The 23472-nt window shown below is 46.9% G+C and overlaps 1 protein-coding gene across 2 annotated transcripts; it reads right to left on the minus strand.

The window, feature by feature from the left end:
* Nucleotides 1–682: 682 nt before the first annotated feature.
* On the minus strand, nucleotides 683–20142 carry ltn1 (listerin E3 ubiquitin protein ligase 1). 2 transcript variants are annotated; one of them, XM_030361440.1, is made up of 32 exons: nucleotides 19986–20142; nucleotides 19586–19792; nucleotides 19393–19491; nucleotides 19069–19299; nucleotides 18908–18960; nucleotides 18217–18397; nucleotides 17633–17806; nucleotides 17022–17212; nucleotides 16707–16854; nucleotides 16349–16606; nucleotides 15936–16244; nucleotides 15477–15683; nucleotides 15316–15357; nucleotides 14937–15126; nucleotides 13570–13809; nucleotides 12885–13038; nucleotides 11995–12145; nucleotides 11593–11800; nucleotides 10790–10943; nucleotides 10333–10446; nucleotides 10008–10135; nucleotides 9560–9719; nucleotides 9242–9386; nucleotides 8743–8956; nucleotides 7982–8219; nucleotides 6939–7016; nucleotides 6363–6549; nucleotides 5719–5884; nucleotides 3120–3340; nucleotides 2342–2536; nucleotides 1964–2131; nucleotides 683–1605 (listed from the first exon to the last, which is right to left on the minus strand). In XM_030361440.1, the coding sequence occupies exons 1-32, from the start codon at nucleotides 20025–20027 to the stop codon at nucleotides 1543–1545; spliced, it is 5316 nt and encodes a 1771-aa protein (XP_030217300.1). In that variant the 5' UTR covers nucleotides 20028–20142; the 3' UTR covers nucleotides 683–1542. The 2 variants fall into 2 exon arrangements, with proteins under 2 accessions (XP_030217300.1, XP_030217301.1); XM_030361441.1 differs by having other exon boundaries at nucleotides 9560–9695; nucleotides 19986–20027.
* Between the last annotated feature and the right edge of the window lie 3330 nt (nucleotides 20143–23472).

The following is a 23472-nucleotide window of genomic DNA, read 5'->3' on the forward strand; positions in this document are numbered from 1 at the left end:
CGTGATGTCATCAATATAGGTTTAGAAATGTATTACAAGCCTGCCTAAGAATGGTTAGTTGAAGCTTAGTGTGTGTGTCTGTGTAGGTGTGTGTGTGTGTGTGTGTGTGTGTGTGTGTGTGTGTGTGTGAGATAACCAATAATGAAGATAGGTAGACCTACCGCACAGTTTAAATAAGTTACTAATCAACACTTAAACCCAGCATGGCAGATACACAAAATAAGCAATTCCACTTAAATGTTTGCCTTTCAAAAAATCCCAACTTGAGGGCAGCTGTCTGACTTTACTTTTTTAAAGACCATTGTCTGACGGTCCCTTGGGTGGCAATGGGCTGTCAGTTGATTCTACTGGCATGAGGCCGTCATTCACCCAGCAGGGTAGGGAGTGCGGCAAACGTGTGTGTTCAAAAGAAGTGTGGATTGGGTTCTCTAGTGGATACAGGGAGCCAGTTCGTTGCATCAGTGTTTATGCAGTCTGGATGCTGCACCGTCCAGTAAACAACATTAGTATGCATTTTAATACAAGTAGGCTACTGTGTAGGCAGCCATCGAGTGTACAAAGCATGTATCGTTTTTGTTGTAAGCAAACATGAATCAAGATGAATCAAAAAAATCATTGTTTTTGTTGTATGGCCACGTTATTAACTCCAAAAGGAAATCTATAAATGAATAAAATATTCAAATCACAAGATTCAATCTGTTTTTATTTACATTTCAGCATCTTTTAAAAACAAGATTAGCGATAATGCAAGCAAATACGAGATTTGAACATATTTTCATATTTAGTAAGTGTTGGATGAGGAATTGAAATAAACAGCATGTTCATTCCTGCCTTATACTTTATAAGTTTTACCCACAGTCACTCCTAAATATTAGGAAATAATCATAAAAGCTAATTCCGCAGAACTTATTTGAATGATACATTTTTCAAGTCAAGCTACACATTGTCAGATCAAATTTCCAAATTAAAATCTATTTCTATGCGGTTCAAAAATACCAGTCAATTGTTTTGGTTTTCAACACATTTGAATCACAAAGGGGCCATATTGACGGGATTGTACGACAGCGATACGATCAGCAGTGACGCTCTATCCTCACATAGTTGACTACAAAAGGAATGAACAACACAACAGGTCAATCAAAGAGGACTCGGCTGAGGCTAAAGTAAGTTATAGTTATACCAAGATCGTTGTAGTGCTACCTGAAGGCAGATGCGTGAAACCGTACCTCAGAAAAGCAGGTTAAGCGGCACAGTTGCAGCCAAGCAAAGGGCCTCAGGTACTCACCTTACCTCCAAGGCAGCAGTAACCGACAGTCAATGCCGCCGTCCCGTGTGAGAGCTACGTTATTATCACAACATTGTTATCAGACGTTGATTACAGCCTTTAGCCAAACAGCTCACGACGACAATGTAGTGAAAGTGGGGGTTCTGTGGTTCAGACCGGGTCGGTCTCTGTCTGGTTCCTCTCCCACGTCTCTCGATGCCACGCGCACCAGTGCACATCTGGGTCAGTGTTTTTTAAAAACCTCGGTGGATGGCGGGCTAGAAGAATGTTTCCCTGCACAGCGGACAGGTGGACTTGTTGCTGGAGGTGAACCACTTGTACTATAGTGAGGAGGAGAGACAAATGGAAAAGAATAATAGAAATGATGCCTCAAAAAGGAAAGACTATGATAACATAACTGTCTACCGTGTAATGTGATGCACATTGATTGTACAACGCAATAAAGCGTCCTGCAATTTCGCAGTAAAACGTCATTCGATTTTTTTTTGGTGATATTTGAACGTGTCATTTTATGACGTAATAAAATTAACTTAATGTCATTTTACGATGTAATTGCAGTTATGGAGTGTCATTTTATGATGAAAAGTAATTAGTGTAATGTAACTGATGTAATGTAATCAGATAATGTCATTTTATGGGGTCATTGCATTAGTGTAATGTAATCCTGCGTATTCTCACCAGGCAGGCCGAGTGGAACTTCTTCTTGCAGGTGCGGCAGGCCTTCTTGGGCAGGGAGTAGTTAGAGCCATGGATGACCGAGAAGCAGATCATGCAGTCCTCCACGCCCTCGAACCTCTTGTCCACGTTGTTCTTCCACAGAGCCAGGCCCTCCATGATGCTGCCGTTCTATAGACACACAACATGGTCAATATAACACCTTAATACATGAATATATACAAACACACAGAGCCATGCCCTTCGACACACACAAATATACAAAGCACACATGGCCGTTTGTGTGAATGTGTGTGAATTCGTGCGAGTATGCATATATGTATGCATGCGTGTCTATTGGTGCGAGTTTTTTGTAATTGTGTGCGTGCCTGTGGGACCCACCTGGTGAGTGAGGTAGGTGCTGAGCTGCAGCATCCAGTTCCTCCACTGCTGCACGGCCACGCCGACGCGGCGCCCGCTCTCCACCGTGATGGAGCCCAGCGGGTGGTTCTGGGGCAGCTGGATCACCAGCTCGATGAAGATGTCGTCCACCGAGTAGGTGGCGATCACCTCCCGCGCGGCCGAGCGCGCCTTCACCTGGGGAGGGGGGGGGGGGGGGGGGGGGGGGGTGTGATCAGGCGGTCTAGTGGCTCGAGGGTAGGAGCGCAAACGGACAGGTCCTGAGTTCAGTCTCTAGCGTCCTCAGCCTGCCAGTATTTATCTTTGAGGATAATGTCGAGCCCCTGCCTGCTCCTGAATGATCCGTCTCTGGATTTACTGAAAGTCACTTTTTATGGGGACTCTTATAGGACTCGATAGCCGACTAAGTACTTTGTTTTAATGACCGTCTTATTTCGACTGTAACAGACCGTACTTTTCTGATTCCAGTATAAAGTAGAAGCGGTCGGCCGTTATGCATAGAAATGAATCATAACGAAAGCTATAAAGACACAATTTTATTGGTTTCTAGGGTTTCAAATGTGTACAGCCATAGTTTAGCTACATTTCACGATATTGTTTAATGTGCTTAATGCAACCACAAGCTAAAGACAATTTTACGAAATGTTCACACGACATGCATCACCCTGTCTGGGTGGATTTCCCAGTAATAACCGCCTCGCTGTACATTATACCTTACTTTATACTATACCAAGTACAGACGCACACAACCACCCCTTACCGTCATGCTGTCGAAGGTCTGCGTGCTGGCGTGCACCGAGGAGATCTCCTGGGCCGACAGCACGGGGCTGACGTGGCGCGTGCTGAAGCGCTCCACCGCCGTGCTGACGCGCTTCTCCTGGCTGTTCCACCACAGCCGCACCATGGCCGGCAGGTCCTGCACCGCGCTGTAGTACACGCCGCACGCCAGGTGGGGGAGCTCCCACTCAACGCCCGCCGTCTCTGCAAGGGAGGGGGGGCGCCGGGGGTAGGAACGGACAGCTTGTCATCACGGTCGCGACGGTTAAAGGGGATATATTATACCACCCGGTGTGATTGTGATTAGCCGTTACAAGCCTTTTTTTAAAACGGCCTCTTCTGACATCACAAGTGGGCGTGTCCACCTAGATGTATGCTGGGTAGATCAGTCTACCAGCCTCCCCAGTGGACTGTAGCAAATGTTGCTCATCTATCCGTCACACATCTAGGTGGACACGCCCACTTGTGATGCCAGCAGGGGCAGATTTTCAAAACGGCTTGTAACGGCTAATCACACACTTGTCACCTTTAAAGAAGAGACTGGCCGGCCTGATCGGAAGATAGTTGCTTACAACAGGCGATTCTAATACATGACTTATTGCTCTAGCAGTCCCACTGGGAATACGGCAACAATGAAGAGGGATAAACACAGTGTGCTGCCCTTACTGCAGTCCCTCTGGCCAGAGAATACACAGATACACACACGGTCACCCTCTTCATCAATAGAATACAGACATCCTCTGTACCGAAATTAACTTTTTGGCTCACCTGCCATGGGGACTGGTAGATGAAAGAAATCCACTGTCCCGAATAATAAATTGCCTCTTTGTGTCACATATACATTCGTTTCGGGCCATTTCATTGGAGATAATGTGTTACTATGTTGAATACAAAATGAAAGAAGAGGCCAGAGCAGTATTTGGCAATGAGTGATGATTAATTCATATTATTTCTGAAGTCATTTACAGTCTTGTACAGGCGTGTATTTGAACCACGGTAAACGTAGGCCTACTTATTCATTTATCTATTTAACGTTTCAATCACCCCTCTCTGTCCCACAATAGTATGCTTGCATTAAAAATGAATTTGAGGAAATATGGGAGGATATTAGTATTATGGAATCCAGTTCAAAGCTGAATCAAGCTGCATTCATACTGTGGCTCTGAATGGAGGAACAACACGTTATTTGCAGTGTCTTCGATCTGGCAAGGCTTTAGGTTGAAGGTTAACTGATAAAAATAATCAAATCGCATTTTTTGTTCAGGAAACTCAAAACCTTCATAGATATTTCACTAGTGGAAAGTCTTTGTAAACTCTCCGATGTCACCGTGCTTTGAATAAAAAAAAGCAAGAGTAAACACGGAACAGATTATAGTTAGTTTAGTCAGACAACAAATCGGCCGGAATATCTCACCAGGCGTTCCTTCAGCAGGCAGCCGTGGTGTATGGAGAACTCTGATATCGAACATTTAAAGCCCAGTTCAGACCAAAGATTCACCTTGCAACGGCTTGCAACAAGACGGTTTTAGAACGTCGCAGGGGCGGTGTGAACGGGTCGTTGCAAGGAGTCGCCAGAGATTGAACACGTCAAATCGCAAGGTCCAGTTTTAGAACGCGGCGATTTAACTATTTCTCTTCAGCCAATCACAGCACAGAACAACTTGTACGTCACGGCCTTACTCCGTCCCGGTACCGTACTGTCCACTCCAGCATAAAAATATCCGATTGAAATAATCGATATCCGGAGAATGACAAAACACAGTAACTCTAGCCTACTCTCAAGCAAAATAAAAATAAAACTAATTGCAAACCTAACTAATCGCAAACCTAACTAATCTAACCTAACCTACGCAAATGTTGCTGCTGCGGCTCTCAGCTGTGCCAGAGCGTTCACAGTTGCTAGGGAAACCACCTATCGTCGCAGCCGGATGCAGTCGTGTTCCGACTCCAAGTCAGTTGAAGAAGATACTGCGTTTGGTTCCAACAGATCCTAAACGAGGTTCGGCATTGACGTTGTGTCGCCCCCGCTTACAAGAAATGAACTTGGAGCATAAACAACATTTTGCTGTTTGGCTTTCCTGAAATGTAGCCAAGCCTTTGACCGCTTTGCACGTTCACCTATCCTATTCAACTCTTATCGGTTTAGCTAAACGCAGATTGGCAGGCAATTCAAATTAATTCAATAACTTCATTAGGCAATCGATGTACGTTTTGTGCACCAGTGATTCGATTGAAATTACATGCATCCCCTCTCATGCATCCCCTCTCATGCATCCCCATTACGTTATAGGACCTGCTGGACTCCAATATCCATTATACATAGAGCAATTCTTGCCAGATATTTTATTACATGTCTATTTCGTTTCTGACATTCACCCGCCAGTGTGGCATATAGCCGTCCGGGATTCGCATTTTGAGCTCGCCTGGGGTTCATTTCGGATCCCTGCTAACGGTGACCGTCGGGAGAATACTCAGACATCTTCTACTGTAGCACAGAAATAATGATAACACAGAGGCAACCTCTGCTGTCTAAGTCCAGGGAAAACACAGATAATACAGAGCCCTCCTCAGGCTGTACTCACTGTCCACGGCCAGAGAGAGGCTCTCTGTGAAGAAGGTCTTGGTGTCCTTGGTGTCGGCGCCCTGGCCCGGGTAGGCTGGGTTCTCAGGCATCATCTTGAAGAGGTGGATGAGGAGCTTGTGGAGGCTGTGGCTCCTCTTCAGATACAGGGAGTACTGGACCCTCAGCTGGTGAACGGACACAAAAGGTTGTTTTTAATACCCGAGGGTACTCTATCTTGGAGGAGCAGGTTGAGCTGCAAGGTCGCGGTCAAGTAAAGACCACACACACACACACACACACACACACACACACACACACACACACACACACACACACACACACACACACACACACACACACACACACACACACACACACACACACACACACACACCTACAATATCTTTTGGACCAAGATGACAGGAGGATATAGTCAACGTTATATTATTCCCAAAGTGTTGCACATAGCAAGCCTCACATTTATCGATGCAGGCGGAAACCAAGCGACACATTGCTCAAGGACACCTCAGTCCTTCAGCCACAAAGAGCCGGGGACGGAACCAGCTGTTGGGTAGCAGCAGGACTCAGAGCCGTTTGTATTTCAACGGCTGGGTGTTATCACCAGTTGTGAGTGTTGGGTGGGTGTTGGGGGGGGTGACTCACTTGCGATGGGGAGGCTTTGAAGAAGGAGAGGAGTAGCTTCCAGGACAGTAGGTAACCAAGGAAACAGGAGTACTCCACGCTGAGGGGCTGCACCACCGCAAACTCCCCAACCTGGACCCCCGCCAGCACGCTCTCACACAGGTCCTCACACGCCGACAGCACCGCCATCAGAGACTCTGGGGGAGACCTGATGCACAAAACACATACCCATAAATCCACATACACAAATAAATATATTGCACACACACACACACACACACACACACACACGCACGCACACACACACTTTGACACACACATCCAGCCCCACAAACACAGACAATACATATACAAAAACAACAACAAAAAAAATCACATGCACACAACTGTCAAAAACGAACACTTGAGGCCAGCGGAGCTCCTCCTGTCTACCTCGCAGCGCGGTCCCAGCCAACGGAAGCCTTTTCAAGCTCGGCCTGTCAGACGCCCTCGGGGCTGTCCTTAGCTTCCCACCATCTGAGGCGTGCCCGTGTGGGCGTGTGCGTGTGCGTGTGTGCGTGCGTTTGTCAAAACAAACTCCTTAGCGACCTCACTCACAGGCTGGGCTCCTCAGCGTCCTCCTCCGTCTTGCTGCTCTCCCCCTCTCCGTCACACTCTGGCAGCTGGCCCATTACCCTGTTGAGACACCACAGGTGAGCAAAGGCGAAGACCCCCCCCCCCCCCCATCCCCTCGCTCATCCCCATGCCTGGCTGACACAACCCTGGCTGGACACAGAGAGCCTCCCACTAGCCCACCTGGGATCTGGGGAGGTTGAGGCTTAACGGTGTGAGTCCCCTTTCATGGAATACTGTGTCGGAAACAATATCATACACACCTGGGAATACTGGGAGGGAGTGAGGGAGAGGGGAGGGCGAGAGGGAAGGAGGGCGAGGGAGCGAGCCAGAGGATTCTGTTAGGTGAGTGGTGGTCAAATGTCCCTTTGGGGACTGAGCTCCGTATGCAGAGGAGGAAGGGGGGGTACTTTGAGTTCAAACCCTGTGTCTCGTATTCTGCCTGAAGTGCCTACAATTGTTGACATTAATAAAACACAACAATTTGATTGCTCAAAAACAACACCAGGTGGTATAAAAACACGCACCCCTTAATTATTTTGGATTAGAGTGTGATATAACTGGGTCATAGTTCTTTAAACATGGCTTTTATGGAATTTACCATAGATAAATAATGCAGACAAGAAATCCAAGAGGCTATGAATGAGCATCTTTTATTCCCTTTTAAGTGTCATCGCCTCCAGCCAGGCACGACGTGTGTACTGGAGATTGGTGCTGACACAAACGAGATAAAGGGAAACTGCATACCGGGGGTTTGAGAAGGCAGCAGTTTAGTTTACTCTCAGAGTATCACTCTCTTTTTTCCTTATTTCATAGAGACATTATTTTAAAGATCGTACTGGTTATACACACCAACACACACACCCCCACACACTCACACAATCTAACCCCATACTACCACACGATCAAAGGATTTCCTTCAAACCAACATATACCTATATGGAGCAGTTTAGCCTCGCCCCCTCGCTGACAACCTGTTTCTCAGGGAAAGGTGTCCCTAGGCTGAGTCTTTAAAAGTGTGGACCTACTTCTCCAGGAGGAGGTAGACGGTGATCTGCAGTGGCCTGGCCTTGAACAGCAGCAGGGGGCACAGGGTGTTCAGAAGGGTCTGTAGAGGTGCGGGAAGGTTGGTCTTTTGGTCCGCTATCAAGTTTGCCGGCAAGGAGTTCTTCAGCAGCTGCGGCACTGGAATGTAGGTTAGAGCCACGCCCACCGACCGCAGCACGGCCAATGGGAAGAGAGGGTCATCCGGCTCAGTGAAGGCGTCTGAGGAACGAGGGGTGGTGAACAAACATTGGATGTCGGCCTGGATGTCAGGAACATGATATGAACAGATGCAATGCAGAGGACTCAGTCTACTGAAAGAGGTAAGCAGTCTGCTGAACAGAGTTTGGGAGCTCTTCTTCCGAGCCACACAATCGATTGCTTAACCGCCAGTACAATAAATCACAACAGAAAGAACAAAAAGTAGATTGAAAATCAACGCCAAACTGAAGACACCGCCAATAAACTGCTAATAGCCCTGTGTTTCAACAAGAGCTTAAACAACAAGCAGCATCTGAAAACAGCCGCATCTGTAGACCGAGTGAATTCTCGCGGATAGATTGCAGAAAAACTGTATGCAAAGCAATTACTCTATAGTTTACAGTATACTGTGTATACCACACACACACACACACACACACACACACACACACACACACACACACACACACACACACACACACACACACACACACACACACACACACACACACACACACACACACACACACACACACACACACACCTGTGATCTTGACGGGCAGGTGGAGCAGGAGGCTGTAGATCCCCTCGATGAAGAAGTCGGTCCATTCCGCCGTCAGTTCGGCGGGCAGAGTGTCGGCGGCGGTGGCGGGGGGCGCCGCGAAGAAGCGGCTCAGCTCCACGATCAGCGACGCGTTCTCGCACACAAACAGCTGCACCCAGGGGCTCCCCAGGCCGCTCACGTTCTCACAGGCCGTCTGCCGAGCACCAGCCCAGAGGCAGAGACGTCTTGCGTCAGCGCGTTGCACAAACACGTAAAACACTTTGTCGGAAGCCTTCCCCCCCCCCCCCCCCCCCCCTCAAAGAACGCCGGCTTAGCTTTCGGGGAAGGAACTCCAAAGGGAGACTTACTTCCCCATGTTCGCCAGACAAACCCGTCTAGGAAATGAGTGGGCTGGCAAAGCCAAGGTGAAGCCCTCGGTTTGCGTCATTCGTTTGAACGTGAGTGGCGGGGGCGTTGCGTCATCGTCAGGCCGGCTTACCTCGAGCCACGCGAGCATGCAGCACAGCAGGAAGTCCCACTGGCCTCCTCCGAGCGCAGAGGAGGAGCTGGAGACCAGCCAGGACAGGAAACGCATCATTTCCACGGTCAGGATCAACTGGTCTGCCGACGCCTTGGACAGATCACTGAGAGAGAGAGAGAGAGCGAGAGCGAGAGCGATTTCTGTTAGTGGGGATGAGAATTTGTGAGTGTATTTTTTAAGTGGAGGGTCAACGGTGTCCAGAGTGGCTGGAGTTGCTCTATTCCCCGTTTATGCTCTGAACAGGAGCTATGCCAGATGAGTGGAGGTTGTGGTTACCTGCTGAAGAGGAACCAGTCCTCCCGGCTGTTCCTCCACTCCATCATGGCGGCCAGGACAGCCTGCAAGACCTCCACCTGGACAGGGCTGTTCTCCTTCAGACAGCACAGCAGCACCCCCAGACAGCCACACACATCTGGAGGACAGGTACCACACACATCTGGATCCCAGAGATACAACACACACCTCCATCAAGGAGATCACTGAGATCTGGATTCAGGAGATGCCATACACATCTGGATCATGAAGATAGCCAACAATCTGCATGACAAGGATCCCATACTCCTCTGGATCATGGAGATACCAACACTATGAGCAGAAATACCACATCTGCATCGCAAAAAACAACATGCTTCATGCGATTCAGACGTGTGACATTTCGTTATATCATGAGTGTTGGATGCGTGTCCTCCTGCTAATGTGTATTTAGTGTTTTTGATGCCGTTACCATCGTTCTCTTGCCAGTTGATGATGCCGGCCGTGGCATGGGAACTGACTGACCTCCGTTCTTCTCTGGTCATGATGGGGCACAGAACCTGGAGCGTGCTCAGTTTGGCCCGAGACACCGGGAACCAACTGACAAACACAATGGCAGATTGATAGTAATGGCACCGGGCTAATGTTAGCATGAAGATAGGTAAATATCGAACTGTGATCCGAAGGTGATGTATTGTCGGCTGCTCCTACAATAAATCCATCCTGGTTTGTTTGTGCAAGTAAGAAATTGAAAATATGAAAAAAAAATAATATATAAAACCGGATGATTGATTTACCTTGCCGGGTCTCCATAGAGCTTCCTGACGTTGCCGATACTGCTGGTTGCCACGGCGTCCATCTGGAGATACGTCTCCAGACATAACGACCACAAACCGCCTTCTGCAACTGACCTATGGAGCAGCGACAGCGTTCCAATCACACACTGTAGACACGGCGAGACTTAAACCCAGAGCGCACAAACACAAAAAAAACAAGATCAGATTGTACAGTAGCTCCGTTGTTTGACAACAGAGATTGGATTTATTGATCGCCTCGTCCCCCCGCCAGACTCCATTAATCCAGTGTTTTGCCCCCTCTAAATCACTCGGTGCTGTTTTGAAGCCAGAGGCAGCCCAGATTCTGCGCAGCCAGGATGTCATTAAGATGAGATAAGAGGATGCTTTATCAACCCCACCCACCCCCCACCCACCCCCCCGAGGGAGCGGGACAGTGGGGGCTTTTCCGTTGTCTTACCTGCTGTACAGGGTCTGCAGCAGGTCCGTGACGGGGACCAGTGTCCTGCAGCCCGACGAGCCCCAGTCCGTCAGCAGGCTGTGGTGCTGGGACACCGTAGGGAGGCTGAGATCCATCTCCACGCACCACTGGACTGCATACAGCAGCTCAGACACTGGGGAGAAGAGGCGCCAAGGTACACCAACAAAAACCAACACATAAGCTTTTATCAAGTATTGATGTCCCTCTAGCACTAAGGGGTGTAAATAATATAGTTGCTTCAAAACAATGAAAAAAAAAAAAAGAAGCTAACTTGAGATCTAGTGAGTCTGTGGCTTGTTCCAATATCCATACTATCCGTACTTACTAGCCTTAGTTTGAGTACGTAGGGCGTTCCAATTCAGATAGGGCGAAAATAAGTGTACTGAAAGGACCCGGATGGTGTACTCAAAACGGTCAAATCGCGAAGTGTGGATCGATGTACATTTTTCGTACTCAACAAAAGCCATCTTAGCTACGTAGCGGAAGAGGGCGGAGCCAGGCTGAGCCAAAGTCGGCGCATTTTCCACATAGCCTGCATTAATAAAGAGCCATTTTGTAGTTTTTATAGCTGCTAGGCGTAAAGAGTACACAGTTCAAAGCGGGACGTTTATTGCGGGGGAGGAGCCGCGGCGGCAGTCGTGATCGTAATTTCCGGTTAGTGCACCACGGAGTATTCGATTTGGAACAACACTGACATCTGAAAATTAGCGCACTTAGCGAGTACGGATACTGCACTACGTTTAAGTGTACTCATGGATATAGCATCACGCCACTGGTCTGACCTGTGTATTTAAGGTCCGAGTATAAGGACAAGTCTGCCCTCTGCTGGTCTGTGGGAGACACTGCGGCCATCTGGATTACTCTCCCCAGCAGGGTGCAGGCACAGAGGTGAGCTGGCACCTGGGACGACAAGGTGGACTTCCACACATCCATGGAGGGGTAGTCACAGGTCATACGGAGACGACCCGACAGCAGAGGACCCTTCATCCACTAGATAACAGAGAGAATATAATACAGTGTAATATGACAAACATGCAATACAGAATAGCAGTGTTAAGTGAGTGTGGGTATTCTTTGGAAACATGAACAAAATAAACTGCCAGTAATGTTAGGCTGAACCTGGACAACCAATAAAAGGACTAGAACAACATCGCAGAGTGGGAGGATGTTATTGGACGGCTCACCTGAGGGGGCAAGGCCTGTCTGACGGAGATCCACTCTTGTGGGCTTGGGGTCAGGAGGGAGAGGAAGTTGGGGAGGAGGGGGTTGTCCTGGTTACGAGCCGTGGTGAGGATCTCTACCACGCTCTCTACTGCAGAGACCAAAACCTGCAAACTGGAGCGCAACAGGAGCAACGCTCAGTCGGATGCAGTTTATGAGATTTAAAACTTCAAAAATAAATAAAATAAAAGCGTATGACTAACTAGGAATAAAGATATTTATGGTAGTCTCAAACAATACTGTACACTTGATCCGTCTAGTTATAGCTTGGAATCATTTGACATTAAAGACAACGGAATGTAATTTATTATTGTACAAAATGAACTATCATTCCATCGTTTTTTTAATTGATTAATGAATCAATTACTTTCTATGATTGTATTCCTAGTCCTCCCTTGAACAAGAGATAAGTAGTTTTTTCTTAACCCTGGGGAATTAGAGAGAGGATATGTGGTCTTAATTTGAAGCGTTGTAATTGTAATAATCTACAAATAAACTCTGAAACCACCCAGGAAGAAAATATTTTAGCACTATAATAATCAGAGTAGCTGATTAAATCAGAGTGGGAAGTGAGGGTGGAAAGATTGTGGTGGGCGAAGAGCCATTCACCGATTAACTGAACCAGTTAACCAGTCCCCGGAGAAACCCTAATAGATGCGAGCCAAAAGAAGAATAACAACAACCAGATATAATGAGTTTTTTTGGGGGGGAATTTGAGAGCAATATCAAAAAAATGTTTCACAATAAAGAAATATCGCTCCCTGGGACGTCCCCACTGGGCCTATCTGAACCGTCGAAGCACCCTCCTTCCCCACCTGGGAAAGAGGTTAAGTGTCTGGTTTAAATGAGTCACCTCTTGACGTCCAGAGAGGCCGTGAGCAGCTGCCTCTTCACCCAGACTGCTGCGCTGCATAGGAAGCCACTCTCTTGGAACTGGTCCCCAGAGTGCTGCATCAGAGCCTGGACCCCGGCCACACACACAGCCCTGAGCTTGGATAAAACAGAGACTAGAGGGAGACGGGGAGAGAGAGAGCAGGACAAATGGTCAGACATAGACGCATCATTAATAACTCCAGCCACCTGTGTGTGTGTTAGTGTGTCTCTATGTGTGTGTGTGTCTCCGTGTGTGTGTGTGTCTCCGTGTGTGTGTGTGTGTGTGTCTCCGTGTGTGTGTGTGTGTGTCTCCGTGTGTGTGTGTGTCTCCGTGTGTGTGTGTGTCTCCGTGTGTCTCCGTGCGTGTGTGTGTCTCCGTGTGCGCGTGTGTGTGCGCGTGTGTGTGTGTGTGCGAGTCTAGGCCGAGATGGGACTGTATGTGTGCGTGTTTGTGTGTCTCTGTGTGTGTGTCTCTCTGTCTGTGTGTGTCTCTGTGTGTGTGTGTATGTGTGTGTCTCTGTGTGTGTGTGTATGTGTGTGTCTCTGTGTGTGTGTGTGTGTGTGTGTGTGTGTGTGTGTGTGTGTGTGTGTGTGTGTGTGTGTGTGTGTGTGTGTGTGTAACTAGGCCGAGATGGGCCTGTATGTGTGCGTGCGTGTGTGCCCACCAGACAGGTGTGTGTTGCTGTGGTCCTGGGCGGTGATCTGGAAGGCGGTCAGCAGCAGCTCCTCAGCGGAGGCCAGGAGGAGGCAGTCGGTGACAGAGGAGTAGAAGGTGGAGGCCACGTCACAGATGAAGCAGATCAGGGGCTCCATGCCACCCTGGTCGGCCTGAGCCTTGGTCTCAGACAGCGTGGCGTGCAGCTTCTCCAGGATCTTCTCCAGGTACACCTCCCCGATCAGCGGCTCTGTGGGGCGAAACCAACAACAAGGACCGCATTTCGAAGCTGCACAAAAGAAGCCCCCATTGCAAGATATGCGTGCAGACTCTCTCATCATAATGGTGGAGGCCTGGATATAGAGCAGGACTTTTATTTGTGGACGTGGTGAGATAGGGGGCTCTCCTCCCTGGATCCCCCCCCTGCCCTTGTGAAGGAGCGACCCTCTCTCACATGTTTCTGATTGAACTTATGAAGTGTGTGTGTACGACCGGAAAGACCACTCTACGTAGGGGATATCTGCACAGGTATCTCCGTATGGGATTGTCTTGCAGTAGAAAATGAACATTGCATTGTGGTACAGAGCTACACCAACACCAGGTGTGGGCTCTTCTGTCTCCATCTACAAGTTGTTCCTTGCAAGTTATAAATTAATTGCACGCAACTGTGTTTACAAGTTGAAGTCACAAACGGAAGATGGGTGTTAAATACAGACTAGCTTGCTCCTTTCTCGAGCGCTAAACATAGCAGGCAGGAGACCTAATGCTCTCTGGGCTCTCCCTGATCAGGTCATGTTCTACGTATTGCCGTGTTCTTGAAGAAAGTAGTTCAATCCGGATCGCTTTTAACTCACTTTACTTGTTATAGTTATAGTTATTTAACATGCGTGGAGCGACATACCGCAGAGCTATCTACTAGCCACGGGGCTACCCCTGGGGCTACCAAAAGGGCTGCCATATGTTTCTGACCTGATCTGACTCCCGCTCCGCATTTGTATCAAGTAGGCGTGGCCTATGTGACGTATTGGCTCCGGCTTCCTCACCTGTCTAAAGGTGCTGCCATCTGTGGCTGGAGTACTTATTGCAGCTTGTACGTTGGGTCCTGCTCCCCTTGTGGCTATGTATAGTAATTACAGCTTATATGTTCGATCCTGCTTCCTTGTGGCTATGTGGGGGTAGCTTATGTGCTTAAAATACCTAACAGTATTGAATGTGTTAAATAGAGAGTAAGGATATAATATGCAACTTTGGGCTTACATGAATACTTTGAATATGAATTGAACTATGTATACAACTAGAATTTGCTAGAACTACACCTACTTTTCTTGCATGCTACTGTAGTGATATTTAGCAAATAGAGAAGGAGCAATAGTTTACCGTTGTTGTGCTGCTGAGACAGAACCAGGCTGATTAGAGTCCAGCTGTGGGTGTTTTCATTGGAGGTCAAAGTGGCATGGCCTCGCCCTGTGTTGCAAAGCTCCTCGGCCAATCCAAAGAGCCGCTCACCCAAAACTGAACCTTTCAACCAATCACGGCAGCTCTTGAGGGTCTCAGGGCCTTCATTCGCCTGACGAGTAACAGAAAATACTTCAATTTAAAATATTATACAACTATATATATATATATATATATATATATATATATATATATATATATATATATATAGTTCGATAATATTTTAATTTGAAGTCTTTTCTGTTAAATTATACAAATACATCTGAAGCCAAAGAGAAGGATTGATAAAATTGTCACTTACTTTTTGTATAACATGCAAGAGAATTCCCCAGGGTAGATTCATCTGTGTAGAGAGGGAGCAATGTTGGTGATTCATGTCAAAAGCATTACTAACCCCCTGGTCCGTCACAAAGAGGTCCTTTGGGGACATGTAGACATCAGCGTTGCGGGGGGCTGCTGTACCATGGTGATGTGGTTTAGGATGCGGGGGGTCTCCTGGGGGCTGCAGCAGTGCAGGGAGCTGAAGATCATGTCCACCAGGTGGTCATTTTGGCTCCGCCCCTCTTCAGACAGCCACGCCACCACCCGCTCCAGCAGGAAACGCATCGCCATGTTTTTCAAATCTACCACCGGGAGGCTCTGTTCTTCACCCTCTGACTCCATCAGCGTCTGGTGAGAGGTGACAGACGTTCAGGGGAAACAAAAACACATAGTCGATTAGAAGAAGATCAACCCCAACTAAAATCGGAGCGTACCTTGTCTGTCTTAACCGTTCCATCCAGCATGGATGTATCTAAATATACTTTTTAGGTCATTTTTAAGACTACACAATGCAATTTCAAATGACTCTTAGAGATTTTAGTGGATACATTGGTGCAATAACCAGCTTAAAATGCTGTAAAAAAAGGACAGGGGACTCACAGCGAAGACCCTGGGCGTGTGGAAGGAGCGCAGGAGGAGGGAGAGGAAGACCAGGTGTCTCTCCGACTGCTTCTCGTTCACGTACACCAGACACAGCTGGGCCAGCTGGCACACCACCGCCTCCAGGCGCTCGCTCTCCAGCGACCCCACCAGCCTCATCTGCTGGGGCTCTCCCTCCGGAGGCTCGTCCCTGCCACCTCGCTCCGCCCCGTTCCTATCCGCGTCCCCGGGCTCCGAGAGGCAGATTTTGACCGATTTCTTCTTGTGGCCCTGCTTCCGTCCCGTCACCTTGTCGGGGTAACGCATCACCTGAACGAACGCCACACCACAGGTCAGGGTTCACTAACTCTGAGGGAATGAACCTCAAACATCTTCGAGATAGAGAAGCCCTTCTTGCCACGCCCACTACTCACCTGCAGCAGGGTGGCCACGCCCTCGAGAGCCTTTGGATCTGCTTCTTCGGTGTCAACGAACCCGACCAGCAGAAGACCAATCCCCTCCCAAAAGTCTCCCAGGAGAGTTTGATATACATCCGCCCCTTCTTGGGATCCATCGCCACCATGAAGACCCGCCCTCTTCTCCCAGGAAATGAGCATTTCCGTAACCAAGAGGAAGAGGGGGCCATTCTGCAGGGATGGGTTCCCGACAGCACTTTCCAATAGCGGCAGAAGCTAGTGGGGGAAAAGCATAATATTGTGCCAGATTATAGGACACATTTTATTTAATAGTAACTAATGAGAAACAGACATTGGTGTTGCTGTGTGATCCTACCTGCTGTGAAATGAGCATCTGTTGTATTTTCCTCTGCTCTTCCCCTTCTTCTGTGTGTTGCATAACGCTGAACCTCATGCACTCCACCACGGCAGTGACGATAGCAGCGCTCTCTGTTGGGCTGGTCAGAGCCCGCTCAGCAGACAAACTGACATAAACAGAGAGAGAGACCACAATGACACAGTTTATCTCCCATTTCAACATGTGTGCACATGCACACAAACATTAAGCAGAAAACTACAATCAAGGCAATTTATCAAAAAGGTTGTTATGTTATAGACTTATCGTAAAATAAATGTTATTCACATAACTCACCCCTGGATGAGCGAGGTGAAGAAGGTGGTGTAGAAGTCTAGGGCTGGTTGTGTGACCTCCGCGGGCAGTCTGCTGACTAGGGGCATCAGGTTTGGGTGAAGGGCTTTGGCCATGCCCCCGCCGCCAGCCCTCAGTAGAGCCCAGAGCTTTGGTAAGAAGCCCTTCCGGGCATTGACATGTGTCCAGCAATCCTGGAACAAGAACCGAGGAGACTGACTGAGATCTATTTCTACGCCATGCAAATAATAATCAAATACATGTATTTGTATCCTACACTTAAACCACATCTTCACCTACACCAATGATGACTTTGACTATCTATGTACCACTGTGTTATCTAAATTTGTCTGTTTAGTTGTATAAACTAAATGGGAAGTCATGTTTTGCATTACGACGAAGGACTAATTGCTCTGAACAAACCTTAAATGATACACTACTTAGCATCTTCAAAAACAAGTACTTTTTGGCACGTACAATTAGAGCAAATCAAATAAATACAACAGGAGAGTTACTTATGACGTTTAACAGAACAGTTACTGGAAAAAGTGTTTGATGGTTATAATAAATGGAGGGATGTAAGGCAACGTCCACACAGACCAGGGTGTACTCACGGGGATAGTGGTGACCACGTGGAGGACGGCCTCCCAAAGGGGGGGCAGTACCACCGGGTCGGTGTCATCGATGCTGAGCAGCACGGCGGCCGAGGCCCGCGCAGCCTCCTTGTGCACCAGGCCAGGGGTGTACTGACACAGAGCGGACACCACCTCGGACAACGCCCCGCGGACCTGCACAGGCACGGCGCCGTCAGGTCATGCATCATCGGCCCCCGCAAACAGTCACACTACGAATGCTACGTTCAAATAAAACTGCATTCTGGGTACATGTGACGACCGATTCCCCAGAGCTCAGCCAGCAAGCCTCAAAGATAAGCTTGATATGTTTTTTTAAGTCAAGTTTGAGAGGATAGTTTAGTGGCTAGCCTGTCTGAATCCCCGCCAGAAATGTTTGTCTTCAATCCCCAATTTTCCGGCCGGAGTAGTTGGATAGTAGGAATAAAAGAAAACACAAAAAAGTACCAAAATACTAAGCAGTCATATTTTCAAATAGGTTATAAAACAGATCATGTTTATCAAATCCAAGAGGATCAATTAATTAAGCACATTGTTAAAAAAGAGCAGTGATGTTTTAATGTTACCTGTGGTGTTTTATGTTTGCTGTACTTCCAGAATTTGGCGGAGCTGATGAGCTGCGTCAGTCTGTCTTCCAGAAGGTTCCGGTCACTGTCCGGCAGCAGGTGCAGCAGCTTCTTCACTCCCAGGAGAGAGCTGGTCAACATACGGATGAACTTAGTCTCCCTCTCCTCCTCTGGGACACTCCTAGGGGGGGTTAAAGGTTAGTCCTCGACTGCCCATCAGGTACACACTAGGGGTGTGCACGGGTACATATGTACACGTGTATCCGGTTAGTAAATCATAACCGTTTAGGAAAAATCTGTAAACGAAAACCGTAAAAAATAAAGAAAAAAAGGATATAATAATATTCACCGCGCCATTGTTTCAATAGGAATCGCGACGGTCCTTACTTTCAACATAAGGTTTACGTATTTATAATTCGAAATTCTTCCAAGCCTTTATACCACAGATACTCTAGGGTCTATATCATATAACCGCGTTGTCTGATTACAGTTTAATTCATTTTTTACAATTTACCAGCTCTCGTTTTGAAGAATATTCACCGCGCCATTCGTTTCAATGGGAATCGCAAAGGTCTATACTTTCAACATAAAGTGTACATATTTATAATTTGATTTATAATTTTGGCCGTTCACACCCCCAGTGGGACCCCACACATGGGCAGCATCACCGAACGTCCATCCGTCAACTTACTTTGGGTCACTCAAGGTGTCTGCCGTTTCTTTTAGCAAAGTATCTTGTAGCACCTAGGACAGGACAACAAAAGGCAATACTTTAGAACACCTGGTCAAATAGTAATAATATGCCAGCCATCCTTAATATGATTGATGACGGGTATTTTTTATATCACTCACATTGAGGATCTCGTCCCTGCAGAAACTCAGAGCCTCTGTCTGTTTGTTGGGAGGGAAAGCAGCAGTGAAGGCCAGGCAGGCGGCTGAGGCTGCGGGAACATAGGTGTCACACTGGGCCATCAGCCAGTGGCCCATTAGGCCCTTCAGGGAGGGGGCAAGGCTGCGACGCACTTTGAGGACCAACTGCTCGAAGGCCTGTTGGGTGGCCTCTCTCACGCGCCGATCATGGTCCTGGTGTGCCACAGACATCATTTCAACATCACATACCCACAAAGCATAAGGATGAACAACGATTTGTAATCGTTTGCTTGAGATCAAGCTCACCACTGATATCTTGCAATAAATCCTCGGCCAGTATGGAAGGACACCTTTCACCTCCTCGGCATCTCGCTCTTGACACATAGTACCAAACTCCTGGATCGCCTAAAATGTATAACAGTATTAATACTTTGCTTAATATTCCAATGTTGACAGTCATGTAGTAACGTTATACCACGTTTAACGAAATGCAGCTTGCCTTCAGCTTGGTGACCGTATCTCTCTTCGACATCTTCCTGAGGACTAGACGAAAATCAGCATCTACTAGGCTGTCTATCTCCTCAACTCCGTGGACTGCGGGGACATAACCCAGCTCTGACGTGACCGTGGAGCCGAAGCCAATGAACCCCGGTACGACACCGCTCTCCCGGGCCAACAGCTCGGCAGCTCGACCACTGCTAGAAGGCTAGTGAAGCGGAAAGTTGTGTTTAAGTCACACACATAGACTAACGTTACTAGCCACGAAGTTGAAATGAAAATCAAGGAGTACCGGTATAGTAATTTAGGTTAACAGTCAACAAAACACATGCTGTAACGGTTACATAAACTAAATGTTTCGTAGAATCGTTTAACCTAATGTAAGAGTTACTAGTACTTACCCTAACGTTTCCTTTCGTTCGCTGTTTGTTCTTTCCCCCCATTATGTGTTACTAATATATAGCTAAATTCATAAGTTGAATGAGATGAGAGTAGCTAGCTGACTAGCAGAGATAGCAGGCCTTGCGGAGACCACAACACGCCAACAAGCACACCAATCAGGTTCGAGGAAATATCCAGGGCTTCAAGTTATTAGACATCAAGAGCAAACACACGTTGGTTGAAATAACGTATACCGTTTGTATGGACCATAGACTTTATAAAATAGCCATGGGAAGAAGGGGTATTTTAGAGAATGTATTTAACGTGAATTATTATATGCTCAAAAAAACAAAATTCTAATACGTTATCTTTTTCGGAAAGGCCGTTCATTTACACTTTTACTTTGAAAGAAAATAATCCTTGATCCTAAGTGACGTGTACTAACATTCTTCCGGTACATTTTGTGTCATAAACTTCAGAGCTCTGATCAACTTTATCCACGTGACGGATGTGTAATAATAAGAATAGATATTATAAACATATGCAATAGGCCTATCTCACAACTTCCTGGTTCGGCGTTCGATTTTGCCTTCACCGGGTAAAGTGACTTCCGGTCGCGTAGTCCATGATATTTGACAATGGCGCGGTCAAAAAACAAAAGCTTCTGTTGTGTACCTCTATGCGCCAATTCAAAACAAAAACAACCGTATTTACATGTCCACGACTTCCCAAATAATACCCAATACAGCAGTGGCGATCAGACGGAATGAAGGAGTTAATTTCGTAATTCAGAAGGGGAGTACACTGGTCTGTAGTCGGCATTTCTCAGCGGCTGATTATGACGACGGGAGTGCTACGCTGAATACTGGAGCTGTTCCTAGTCGTTTTGACTGGAACAGCTACACCACAGCCCCGAAAAAAACACCCGTGTATAAACGGGTGTCAGCTCGAAAAGCTGAAGGAGAGGACAAAACACGAACGGACCGGAGAGGTACCGGGGAACATGACTACGCGACACGCCCCCCTGCCGGTAAGTAGATGTGTGCTAACTAGCTGTTATGTCTGTTATTTGTGTTCAACCCTTGTTGGGCTATTGTATAATTTTGCCAAACATGGCATGGTTAACGTTAAAACATTCAATCAACATCAGACGTACTGTTAAACTGGGGTTGCATATTAATTCAGATTCAGCTTTATTGGCCAGGTTTGCGAACAAACGAGGAATATGACTTTGGTTTTTACTCTATGTACACTCAACCTATAGTTAATACATAAAAAATAAAAACAGAAAACAGTACAAATAAATTTAATAATAAGAAATATAAATAAACTTAAGTATACAGAATAACAATACAATAAAAAGAAAGGGTGAATACGAATGAATGGTAATGAAGACTTATTTGTCTTCTTTTTTTGTAGGTGCACTGGATGATGCCCTGGAGTATATTGCTGAGCTGGAGGCAAGGCTGCAAGAAATGTCCATGGGGCCACAAACTGTCCTCAACAGGTTTTGTGTGTCTGATCAGACCATGACATATTATACTCGGTTTCCATCTCAAGAAGTGTTTCAAGTGTTTTGGGAGTCTGTTTTGCCCCTCAACACAATATATTCTTCATTGGAGCAAAGCACAGAGGATTGGACAAGAGGCGATTCCAACACCACGCCCTTCAAGGAAGATTCCAGTCATTGATGAGTTTTCATCTACTGTTGTAGAGTAGCAACTGGCCTTAAAGAACAGGTCATTGCTGACATCTTCCAGGTCAGCACAGCTGAGATGGTACCAACTCCAAGCTGGATATTCCCTCTAGGATGTGGGACATTAAAGGGCGAAACGTCAAATAAAAATGTGACTTTTTTTTTATATTGTAGTGATAACAGATGTATTCTAATATGCATCTTTTCATAATGAGCAAGTTTAACAGAGTGCAAATTGCAAAACAAATGTCTTACCAGCATACGCTCTGTAGAGTGTGGACTTGACTCCAGTCTTCCCCACCGACTTGGGTTTCTTCACCACCAGGTCACTCACAGCCTCTGGATGGATTCCCTGAGGCGAACAACAATACAGGAAATGCATATACTCTAGACAAATACTGAAGTGTATGATTTGAACAGAGGACACAACAGCACACATGGGTTCGAGGTCGATGCCACATCTGTGGTTGACTGGTACAGGCCAGGGAAGGTGGAACCACATCAAGGCCCAGCTGCACATAATGCGCTGTCTGGAACAGCAGAGCGGTTATATGGCTACAGAAGCCTTTGCCCGCAGCACAGCTACAGCTCTGAGAGACCCAGTTGTCCAACAGCCTCCAGGGTGATCTGTGAACACCATAAGAATTGAGTTACTGAACTTAGTAGGTAGGACCTTGATATAAGGCCATTGGAAACTGGCAAGGAGCCTGCAACCGCAGAAAAGCCATGTACAGTTCCGTGCAAAACTCTTGGGCCACCATTACATCTGTTGTTTTAGCAATGTTATAACATGAACTAGCCCAGATGTTTGTCCTTTTAATGCACTCAACACATTTCCTTTATTTACGGCTTGTGCCTTAATGAAGAGGAAGAAAAATACATAGGTCTACTCTGTACAGCCACAACATTGCAGCAAGCTAGGTGGGCCAAGTCTTAAGCACGCTACTGTTTGTAAGAAAGAACAATGAAAATGATCTGAACTTCAGAAGAAGAGGAAAACTGCAACTGCAGTTGTTAGTCCAGACAGACTATCAAAACTAACAGACTTGGGCCAACGGGCCCTAACTCAGCAGAAACCTGTAGTATGTGGGGCTCCTCATCGAGCGGTTGCATCTACCTCTCACTACCACCTTTCCATCAACTATATTTGACACTTAGCATGTACATAATGTTAATAATATGTCGCTGATCGGAAGAAAACTGGTCAGCAAATAACTAGCTGAACCTATCCTTGGCTAAACTAATGCTAAAATGCTAACGCTACACACGGAGACTTCATAGCCACCATGGCTAATTATATTCATAATATTATAGTCTACACGTAACAAATATGATCATTTTACACACATTTCACACACAGACAATATTTCTGACGATTTATATGGATCGTAAATGGTTTGCTTGTCATCACAAAACATGAATGAGCAAGGCGGCCATTGAGTAGCCTACTGACAACAATAAAACACCTTAGACAACTTACCTTGATAATTGTGTACAAACTCCTCCACAAAAAACTTGTACCCCTTTGTCAGCCTGCGCTGTGGTGTTGCTGAGTGTGTCTCCACAATCTTCTGCACATCTTCGAATCGCAATTTGGGAATACCCACCAGGGAAGTGGCGAAGAAACGATCCATTTTTGCATTGACGGCAATACAAAAATGACTACGCCGGAAGAATGTTTACCCGGTGTGACGTCATTTCCGATTTTCGTGAGATAGGCCTATTGCTACCATCGCAGGGAAAAGGGATGTATCAACGGACTGGAGTAGCCGTTTTACATCCACCGTTATTATATGCGGATATGTGTAATA

The sequence above is a fragment of the Gadus morhua genome, chromosome 7, assembly GCF_902167405.1.
Source record: "Gadus morhua chromosome 7, gadMor3.0, whole genome shotgun sequence".
In the NCBI taxonomy this organism is placed as follows: Eukaryota; Metazoa; Chordata; class Actinopteri; order Gadiformes; family Gadidae; genus Gadus; species Gadus morhua.

What these genes read in the sequence shown, in the direction of transcription:
- ltn1 (XM_030361440.1), bottom strand. Translation starts at nt 20,027, where the DNA reads ATGGGGGGAAAGAACAAACAGCGAACGAAAGGAAACGTTAGG. An exon ending in TTTATTGCAAGATATCAGTG is followed by an intron (nt 19,300 to 19,392) that starts GTGAGCTTGATC and finishes GTGGCACACCAG; the next exon opens with GACCATGATCGGCGCGTGAG. An exon ending in CTCTATGGAGACCCGGCAAG is followed by an intron (nt 10,136 to 10,332) that starts GTAAATCAATCA and finishes TGTGTTTGTCAG; the next exon opens with TTGGTTCCCGGTGTCTCGGG.